Genomic DNA, 11010 nt, shown 5'->3' on the forward strand with positions numbered 1-11010 from the left:
CAAGCTGCATGGAATCAAGAACATCTGTCCGTCAGAACATTCAACTGCTTCACAAAATTGCTTATTCGATTATGGCCATAGAAATATTGAAGAATCTTAGATTGCACCCCCGTTATGCTTTGAAAGTTTTAGATGAGTAAATCTCTCTCTCTCTCTCTCTCTCTCTCTCTCTCTCTCTCTCTCTCACACACACACACACACACACACACACACACACACACACAGATGCTTGTCTGCAGCATGTTGAACTGGTTGTACGTGAGCGCGCTCTAGTGGTGTGAAGGCGCACAGACAACCACCACATATATTTTGTGTAATAATAGGCATTTCCGAAGTTGGTCCCATTTCATTTATTGTGCAAATGATGGGTGTTTACATATTTAACACGTTCTTAAATGCAGACAAGAGCAGTCAAAGACAGGACAGACAGAATTCTCTGTTACACACATAATATAAAACCGAAGACAACATAAGGAGAACTGCAGAAAGCAGGATACATCACACATACATGAAGGGTGTCCGACTCTGTGCGGAAAACACCCTCTGGCTTCTCATGACATGTTGCTCCTGCTACTGATGATCACAATCACAAACAAGGCGGACTGACTGTTATAACATTACACAGAATTAGGAGACAAAGACAGAAGAACAAAAATGTGTTATCCACACACATTCACATTCAAATAGATGAACATTGAGTTCATAGTGAATAGCTGTAATTATAAAACAGCATGCAGAATCTCTCATTAACTTAAATCTAAAAAGCAGATAAAAGCAGCCTCCTCATGTGATCAGAACAGAACTGAACATCAGAGGGCCGGTACCGTTATTCATGAGGATATCATTTCAATGTGTTATACGCATAACTAATGTTGCACAAATATTGAAGTAACATACCTCTGTTAAGACAACCAGTATCATCTGTAAGAATCTGTCTGAAACCCCCTTAAATGTCAAATATTAAATACCATTTTACTTTCAGTGCTGAAAAAGAATAAATAATACAATAAAAAAACTACAGTCGTTAAAGCTTCAGAAAATAAAGTGCAAATCGTGCATTAAATTAGTACATGTTACCAAAAGTGAACCTCAACCTCATAAGTGGCAATCTATGTGAGAAGAAAACTATTCACACTGTGTAGATACAAAAAGTAGCAGTATTACAATATGACAGTAATATTATGGTACAGCTGGCTGAATAAAAATGAATCCACTTAGACGAGACTACAAAGAGATTTGAAATTATTAGTCAACACAAGTGCAGCATTTCTCCTTTCAGTTCATGAATGAGTTTATTTCTTCTGCTGAACAAAAAAGAAGATGTTTTGAAGAATGTTGGTAACCAATCAGTTTCTGATCCCCATTGACTTTCATAGTATTTTTTTTCTACACTATGGAAGTCAATGGGGACTAGCAACTGTTTGGTTACCAACATTCATCTTCTGTTCAAAAGAAGATGGAACTTTATGGTGAGCAAATAAAGACAGAATTAAAATTTTTGGGAGAACCATCCCTTTAAGACTCCTACCACCAAGAAAAAAAAACAAACAAGACAAATCGTCTCGCGGAATAACACATCTCAGCAGAAGAGGATCTGCCACCTGCTATAGTTGAAAAGCTAAAAATGAACAGATCTGCAGGTGAGACAGAACAGCATGATAGACCACATCACAGCTGCTTGAATTGCTCAGTGGCTTGCAGTTAGATGAGAAAGCTGCATTTCAAAATATCCAGCGACCAGAGGATTAAAAGCTATGTTTTAATAAAGTTTATTGGCAGGTCATCCAGAACACGTCTAAATCTGCTTCAGAGCCAGCTGAGGGAATAAAGGGAAAATGGGATGTTTAATATTATTCATATTAAATATAATTCACTGAAATGGCTACTAGTTATACCGAATGCTGTTTTTTTCTTCTTCAAATGGTTCAACCCACCCATAACTGGTTCTTTACACTACTGTTCAAAAGTTTAGGGTCAGTGAGTTGTTTTTTTGTTTTTTATAAAGGAAGATAATAATTCAGCAAGGACGCATTCAATTGATAAAAAGTAACTTTTACATTGAAAAAAAACAGTTTGGTACATCTTAATAGTTTAAACATTTCATATTTTAATTACAATTACTTACATTTTAGTTTATAAAAAAATAAAAACTACAACTGTCTATCACTGACTGGTTCATATGACAGTGCACAGTTTCATGAACTTAAGAAGTTCATATGGAGTGAATGGGTCTTGTGATCAGCTCACCTTCTGAGCTGCTTCTGCAAACTGCTTGGCTCCGTGGAAGAAGTGTCCGGTCTTCTCCTCCGCCCTCATCAGACGCTCCCCGCGCTCACTCAGAACCTGACTGGCCCTCCGCATTACATTCCCCATCTTCCTCCCGGCCGGAGGGGACGGGCTACTCCTACTCCTACTCCTACTCCTGGATGCTTTAACAGCTGCTGCTGCTGAGGAAATAAGCACAAACTGTATTAGATACTAAATAAACTTAATATGGAAGAATTAATTATTGGGGAATTCATAAAGCTGCTAACTATTATTTTCTAAATAAATTAATACTTTTATTAAGCAAGGACACATAAAAAAAAAGATAACATTTAAGATAGTTATAATATTACAAAAGATTCAGCAAATCTATTCATCAAAGAATCCTGAAAAAGTATCACGTTACTAGAAAACAGTTTTCAACATTGATAATAATAATGAATGTTTCTTGAGCAGCAAATTATCATTAGAATGATTTCTGAAGGATCATGTGACTCTGAAGACTGGAGTAATGATGCAGAACATTCAGCTTTGCATCACAGGAATACATTTTTTTTTTATCTAGTCAAATAGAAAAATGTTATTTTAAATTGTAATAATATTTTACTGTATTTTTGGTCCCCTCCTTGTACTGTCACCTTATCGTGGTGGAGGGGTTTGAGTACCAGAATGATCCTAGGAGCTATGTTGTCCGGAGCTATATGCCCCTGGTAGGGTCTCCCCAGGCAAACAAGTCCTAGGTGATGGGTCAGACTAAGAGCGGTTCAGAACCCCATTATAAAAAACGAGACGTCGCCCGGCATGGCGCAGCCGGGGCCCCACCCTGGAGCCAGGCTCGGGGTTGGGGCTCGCATGCGTGGGGCCGCCCTCCCGTGGGCTCACCACCTGCAGGATGGACCGTAAAGGGCCTGTGCATAGTGGATCGGGCGGTAGTCGAAGGCGAGGGACTGACGACCCGATCTCTGGACACGGAAACTAGCTTTAGGGATGTGGAACGTCACCTCGCTGGCGAGGAAGGAGCCTGAGCTTGTGCGAAAGGTTGAGAGGTACCGACTAGAGATAGTCGCGCACAGCTTGGGCTGAGGAACCACACTCCTTGAGAGAGGCTGGACTCTCTACCTCTCTGGAGATGCCCATGGTGAGAGGCGGCGGGCTTGTGCGGGTTTGCTTATAGCCATCCAGCTCAGCTGGCATGTGTTGGAGTTCACCCCGGTGAACGAGAGGATCGCTTCCTTGCGCCTTCGGGGCGGGGATAGGTCTCTCACTGTCGTGTGCGCTTACGTGCTACAATATTGTGTTACTTAGATACTTTTTATGGAAAGTAATGTTACTCTACTTTTTTAGCATTATTTTTCTCACCTGGGCTGGGCTTGCGTGTTTGCTTTTTAATAAAAATTTGTTTCTAATTTTGGCAAATGTAAAGGCCCTTTCACACCAAAAGTGAAATGAATAAGCCTCTGGATGAAGGAAATGCAAATTCCCACCTCTACTGTAGAGGGTGCAGGTAAATAAAATAAAATAAAAACCTTTGTGAGATCTGTTCTGGATTGCTGAAGAACAGGATGCAGGAGAAGAAAGTTCAACACTATCGAAGGTCAGCAGCAAATACATTGCTTAATAAAGTGAGATTAAATACATAAAAGTTTATTTGTGTTATTTAACATTTAATTATTGCAGGTTTGGTTAATATTCAGAGTTTGTATTTCACTGTTTTTATTCATTTTGTATACTAAATCTGCTTTTGAGCAAGTGAGATGAGTAAATGCCTGCTCACATTTAGTACAACTACAACAATCATCATGTTCACACAGCGCACAAACCCCTCACACTTACTCACGATTCTCTCAACATGGGGACAGGAGAGAGCTGTCAGTCAATAAATGAGAAAAAGTAACTTTTAAAAATTAAAAATCAAAATTACTTTTGAAGAAGTCAGTCAGATAATGTGTAAATTTAAAAAGGAATGCATTACTTTACTAGTTACTTCAAAAAGTAATCCGATGACGTAACTTGAGTTACTTGTTACTCCCCAACACTGTTTGTAATTAATCTGTGTGATTTGTATAGTGTGTGTGAAGTTGCAGTGTTTCCCACGCATAGACTAATTTGTGATGGTGCGCCACAGAATCAACACCGGCCGCCACATATTGCGTTTCGTTATTCATTTATTTTTTTAACGCCATTTAAAACACGCAACGTATTCGTTCAGCTGCATTTCCTTTCCCTGCTCTACCTCCGTCGCTCTGTTACTCACGCGTCTCACTCACTATCTCACACACACACACACACACACACACACACACACACACACACACACACACACACACACACACACACACGAAACAAGATCATATCCCTGGAAGCATGGAAGCTTGGCCTATTTGGTGCAGAGAAGACAGCTGGCGAAATTCACAAGTTCACGAAAGGTTGGTATCTCATGAACACCTTTACACAATCACACATTAAGAGGTGCAATAAAAAATATTTTATATTCTGAATACAATGTTGTCAGTGTGTTAATGTTGGAGTCCCGACCCAACCCTTAGCAAACAAGGGATTGCGTCTTCTTTAGAAAGTTAAAGCAACACTATGTCGTTTTTTGCGTTTTTTTGCTCTCGGGGTCCCCCTACAGTTGGGAAACAGTATTGTCTTCTACTACGGTCGTAAAATCTGTCATGGTTACACCAGGGGAAACACATGCATTTGTTGACAAGCCGATACCGCCTTGAGTTCTCGCGAGTACATTGGCATATATTTCAGCATGTCATATGAATATAATTGGCTACTGTTTTACATAATGGATATGCTAATTCAATTCAATGTTTGTGTGGTAGGTAATAGCCATATATCGTCAATATTATAATATCAAGCTACCATAGATGAATCTGCAAATTTGAAAATCGATTTGCATTATAGACTGAGGCAAGACTAATAGCCTTTCACCAGAAAAATAAATAAACTAACATGACTATCAGCCTGCAGACATAAGGATAGTTATCCTGAAAGATTATTTATTATAACCATCGTAAACTAGCATGTTAGTGTTTAACGTTACTAGCTACCAGATTGATAATTCGCTACTCTACTAGCATTACTTGATTCATGAAGATAAATGGAGGACCAGATAGATTCCGTAAAGAAGAGAGAGAGAGAGAGAGAGAGAGAGAGAGAGAGAGAGAGAGAGAGAGAGAGAGAGAGAGACTTACTCATCTAAAACTTTCAAAGCATAACGGGGGTGCAATCTAAGATTGCGCGCACACTCTCGCCATCTTCAAACTGTCTTGCTCTCCCTCCAATATTGATCCTCGTCCGGCCTTTTAATTTGTCTCTCTCCCTTTTATTTTTTTTAGTCTCCTCTGACAAAACCTTTGCCTTCTTCCCTTTAGTTGTTGCTTCCGCCATGACAACAACATACAGACGGGTATCAAATACTAGTTGGGCTCTCACGTCAGAATCCGAGGAAGTGGTGGAAGTGACGTATGCCGTAAAGCAGTCGAATTTTGTATAGTTTTTTTTGTGCTCATGTTACTACCCGAAACCCGAAGTTACATAGTGCCAGTAAAAGCGATACAGACACTGTCAGGCTATGGCAGACGTGTCATTCAACCTATTGTAAGTCGATGTACCATCTCAAGGGTCTTGGAAATATATTATGAAGGTTGAAAAACTACATAGTGCTGCTTTAACCAGTCACAAGTTTGCGGTAAAATGCAGTTGGGTTGTCGGGGTCAAAACACTATAATGTAGCAGCTGTGAATCAAATAAACTTATTATAAATAATGTTATGTAATTTTTTTTACTCTTACACTGAATGTTTGCTGCTTCAATCAAGATGAGTATTGAAAAGCATTTTCCGCCACTGAAAAAGGCACGTGTTGAGGATGAGGAAGCGAGCCCCCAAAATCAGGTGTTCTAACAAAAGTTGCAGACTTTGGAGCAAGTAGACTATTTATACTAAACCTCGTATAGGGTGTGGGATTTGTATAGGGTGTGAATTTTGTATAGATGATGTTAGCATGCTAACCCTAACATGCAATGTATAATCATGAAATGCAATGCAAGTCGCTTTGGATAAAAGCGTCTGCCAAATGCATAAATGTTAAAAGTGTAGATTTTTGGTACGGCGTGTGGATTTTGTAGAGGTAAAGAAATTTGAATTGGGTGTTAATTTTGTATAGGGTGTTTAATGTGTGGATTTTGTGTTGGGCATGTGGATTTTGTGAAGGTGTGAATCATTTTTGATTATATTTAATATAATAAAGTTCTGTGCAACGAATTAACAAAGGAATTATTTTGACACACCCTGGTCTGACATTGACCCCCCCACACACACACACACACAAAGTGCTTTCTAATCTGTGGGAAACACTGAAGTTGTACATAATACACTTATTTATTCTATGGATTGGAATCATCTGCACTTGTAATGTAATTCTGCAATGCCATTAACTAATCTTATTAACTGCAAAAAGAAACAGACATGGCAGTATATGATTAGAGCTGAGGTGTGTGGACTGGGACGTTGCATTTTGCGCCTCCAGGGCAGCTTGGCACCTCTCCCATTCATTACACACCATTCATCCATGATCCGCTGTGAAGGCTGGTGCCACTATACTCATCTCCGCTCCTCTCCCCCTCCTCAACGCCTGTCTTTGTGTCCCCGCGCATGCCTTCATCTGAACAAAGTGGCCTCTGAACTAATCGGGCCCTCTTGCAATGGAGCCATTCTCTGCCACTGCCGAGAGATCTATCACAACACTACAAACAACCAGCCGACAAAGCGCCCTCTCTTCCTGCCTGGACTCTGACTGATCTGACCCACACTCCACAGACAGGAACGGATGGAAACCAATGGAACTGCCTAAAAGATGGATTTGTGATACATTGTCTAGGGGTCAATGATCATTTTTTTTCTAGTAAATGAAAATGCTATTCATATATACACACGATGACTTGAATACACCTCTTCACTGATGAACGTATTGTTTTTCATTTCTGAATTCATTTTACATTTTAATAAAGCCAAAAATGTCAAGGTTACAACTATCCTGATCTCATAGTGAAGCAAAAAAAGACTCATTAAAAAAGGATGTAATGACTGAAAATAAGCCATTTAATGACGGCAATAATAATTATAATTATTGTATTTATAATAAAAAAAATTAGCATTCTTGAAAGTAAATCATTATTTTTATGCATAAAATAAATATTCTACAAAAAATTATTGAGAAATCTTAGAATAATTGTTAAAAAGAAGCATCCTTGAACATATTTGAAAATTATGTATTATTATAGTAAGAAACAGAAGCATACTTGAACATTTTTGAAAATGATTTATTATTAAAAAGGGTTATTGAAAATAAATATTTAAATAAAAAGAATTATTATTAGCAATAATAGAAATAATAAAAACAAATATAACAATAATAAACACCTGCAATTTTTAAAATAAATATTTACAATAATAACAATTACTATTATTATTATTATTATTATAATAAAAGTAAATATTTATGAATGTGTACCCATATTGTCCATGACTTTAAAGGTATTAAAATAATATTTTTACTTGATGGCTGCACCACCGTCATTAATTATTTTTAACATTTTTAATGTATAAACTATTTTCAGAACAACAACACACTAACATGTTCTCAATGATTTTGTAAACACACACACAAAAACACACACACATACACAAATCCTACTAACCTTCACGCTGAGGCAGACCCTGGTTTGCAGTCATACTGCTCTTCATTCTATTAAAAAAAATCTTGCAGCGGTAGATGACCATATTAACAGAACAAGCATCTAAAATATGGAAAAATACATTTAGTTTTTTTTACAGATCTCAGGCTCTCCAGTCCATACAAATTAATTCTGCCAAGAGGTCAATACAGCGATCCGGCTTTCTGAACACACTCACCTCCCATTAGCTTTTGCTGACAGTTGACAAAGTTAGTTTGACATGGAGCACCAGGGCTCTTCTTGTCCTCCGGAGCTCCTGGTATCTTCTGTTCTCCAGGGGTCGATGGTTTGCCAAGCTTTGCCTCCCAGTAGTTCTGACAAGCATGATAAAGAACTTGCACAAACATGCATTTCTCTGCAGCTGAGCCGGCCACCCATTGATCAGAGGTGCGATCGAACACTAGGTCGAACTCAGGAGTGTCCTAACAAATATTCAGAGTCAGAATAACGGAATATACTGGGAATAAAAAGCTGCATTTAAAAGAATGGTCACCTTATCAGGGTTGATGCCATTGACCTGGCGAAGCTGCTCCACAGACCACTGAGATCTTTTAGCAAACTGTCGTGTGCCCGGATACCGCTTAACTTTAGTGATGAGGACTTGAGCTGGTTGACTGTTGGCAACTACATGGAAACACGAGTCAATGATGTCTCCATCAAACTTCAAGACTTCTGATAGCTCAATAAACTTATTTCTCATGCTCAGTAGTTTAGATACTTATAAAGACATTACCTGACAAGCACAGAAAAGTTGAGTAGTCCCTCTTGCGACTTGTATTGAGGAACGACAGTCCTTTCCTCTTCATCCTTCTCCTCACCTCAATGGCTACCAGTAACTTTTCATCTTTTGGTACAAAGATCTCACGGCTGATTGCTGACTGAATGTTCATCTTGAAAACATTTCCACAATGTATGAACAATAAATGTATATTTTTGCACTCAACAGGAAATATAGAATTTAGGCTTATTGACATCAATGCATATACAGTGCTGGGTAGTAGGCTAATTGATTTAATGTACTTTGGATTACGTAATCATTCCAAAAATTAAGTACTTGTAATTAGATTATATTACATTTTAAAATATTTGTAATCAGACTACATGACTACTTTTCTATTATTTTATTCGCAAAATGGCAGTAAACTATTCATATTTCATTGATTCTACTTGTTTACCCTATGTTTTAAATTTTCCTGTCTAAAAGTATGTTTTATCTTTTCAGAAGGTTTTCCAGGTTTGTGGAATCGCACACATAAACCAGCCACTAGTCATGTGACTATCACTGAAAACTGAGAGCCACATCATTTGATCACTGGATTTACGGAAATCATTTCACTTTTCTCAATATTGCACATCTAATCAGCTACTGATGAACAATTAAATTATTATTTGAATTATTATCACTCATTTAACCACGCATTACTGTCTTTGGAATGCTTTTGGCATTCAAACTAATGTACAAGGTCACTTCATTTTATATCTACATGCAATGCAGGGATTTTTTGAATCAACTTTTTTTGTTGTTTTTTGTGTCAGCTGAACTGCTTTGCCTTACATTCTTTACTCGAAGTAAGCCCTGAGATTTTAAGTTAATAAGTTAGTTCAATAATAAAATTAAGCCAATAAAAACAATAAAATTATGTCCATGGTTATCTGATGTCGGTTAATGGTCACATGACATGCAGGTAAACTTTTTTTTTTTTGTAAATGTTTTATTTTAATGGTTTCATTTTTAAATGAGTTACTTTAATTTATGATTTAATTAATTTACCGCTTTTTATTAAACTCCAGTCTGGGAAACTGTTATAATGTAATATTTAATGCACTTCATTGTTATCAACAACATGAATGGAATATATTTTCGTTTTCTTCGTATTTTTATCAATATGGTAGCCTACAATCCTATTCAAATTAACGTTATAATGAGTTAAGTTAAAATAAGTTAAGGTAAAAAGTAGTCAAAATACATTACCTAAAATGAGAAAGTAATCTATAAATAGGCTATATTAAATTAAGGTAGCCAATTTTGAAATATTCACTACATATATAAATACGGGTTTACATTTTAATTGAGATGTTTAAAACTATTAACATTCGATTGTTAAATGTTTTTCTTAAAAAGTTAATAAATTACAGACCTCGTAGCTCACCTGTTGCTCTAAAAGGTTTCCAAAAACTTTATGCATTCGTAAAACCACACAACTCTTTGAATAAACTGATAAAACAACAGACCTTCTCCTTGTCTTCCTGATTTCTTCCTCCCTCGAGCCTTAAAGAGCAGTGAGAAGTTTCCAGAAGCTCAGTCTGTATCTGCTGTTTCTCAAGCCATCTTTATCCCGCATGTGTTCAGCTGAGAGACTGCAGGACGTGTGGAGAGTCCCGGAGAAAACCCACAGGCTGTGTCCTATATCTCAGTGAGCTGCCTACTGAGAAAGCGCTTCAGGGGGTCAGAAGAGTTTGAGTCAGCTGAGCTCAAACATGCAGAGAGTAACGGCTTGGACTTGAGACAGAGCCACAGTCACTCAAACACACTCGCTGAGGATCACGTGCAGCCCGGTTGGTAAGGATTTTTTTGGACAGACATCTTTTTTAATAAAAAAAAATAAATGCCTAATAAAATATTACCGTTCAAAAGTTTCGGCCCAACACTATTTTTTATGTTTTTGAAAGTCGTAATGCTCAACATTTGCTCGATTACAAATACAGTAAAACATTAGTATTGTGAAATATTATTACAATTTAAAATAACCTGTTTTCTTTTTTAATATATTATCAAATTGAATTTATTCCTGTGATCAAAGCTGAATTTCCAGCATCATTACTCCAGTCTTCAGTGTCACATGATCCTTCAGAAATCATTCTAATATGATGATTTGCTGCTCAGGAAACATTTCTTAGTATTATCAATGTTGAAAACAGTTGTGCTGCTTAATATTCATGCAGTGAAATTCACTTTGTCATATATATTTGTCACTTTGTCAGTAGAAAGTTCATAAT

At 37.3% G+C, this 11010-nt stretch overlaps 1 protein-coding gene across 4 annotated transcripts; it reads right to left on the minus strand.

Annotated features, from left to right (window-relative positions):
* Nucleotides 1-335: 335 nt before the first annotated feature.
* On the minus strand, nt 336-10585 carry stxbp6l (syntaxin binding protein 6 (amisyn), like). Of its 4 annotated transcripts, none has more exons than XM_077221024.1 (7): nt 10246-10585; nt 8747-8903; nt 8507-8637; nt 8192-8435; nt 7978-8076; nt 2248-2444; nt 336-1816 (listed from the first exon to the last, which is right to left on the minus strand). In XM_077221024.1, exons 2-7 carry the CDS (start codon nt 8901-8903, stop codon nt 1796-1798), a joined length of 849 nt encoding a protein of 282 aa, XP_077077139.1. In that variant the 5' UTR covers nt 10246-10585; the 3' UTR covers nt 336-1795. The 4 variants fall into 4 exon arrangements, with proteins under 4 accessions (XP_077077139.1, XP_077077138.1, XP_077077137.1 ...); XM_077221023.1 differs by having other exon boundaries at nt 2248-2447; XM_077221022.1 differs by having other exon boundaries at nt 10164-10585.
* Between the last annotated feature and the right edge of the window lie 425 nt (nt 10586-11010).

Source organism: Siphateles boraxobius, unplaced genomic scaffold (genome assembly GCF_051911475.1).
Source record: "Siphateles boraxobius isolate OS27281-9 unplaced genomic scaffold, OSU_SipBor_1 8, whole genome shotgun sequence".
Classification (NCBI taxonomy): Eukaryota; Metazoa; Chordata; class Actinopteri; order Cypriniformes; family Leuciscidae; genus Siphateles; species Siphateles boraxobius.

Bases quoted from the DNA above. Each gene is read 5' to 3' on its own strand.
- stxbp6l (XM_077221021.1), bottom strand. From the start codon at position 10,199: ATGCATAAAGTTTTTGGAAACCTTTTAGAGCAACAG. The intron at 8,638-8,746 runs GTAATGTCTTTA...GTTTCCATGTAG, and splicing joins AACTTTTCTGTGCTTGTCAG to TTGCCAACAGTCAACCAGCT. The intron at 8,436-8,506 runs GTGACCATTCTT...AATATTTGTTAG, and splicing joins ATGGCATCAACCCTGATAAG to GACACTCCTGAGTTCGACCT.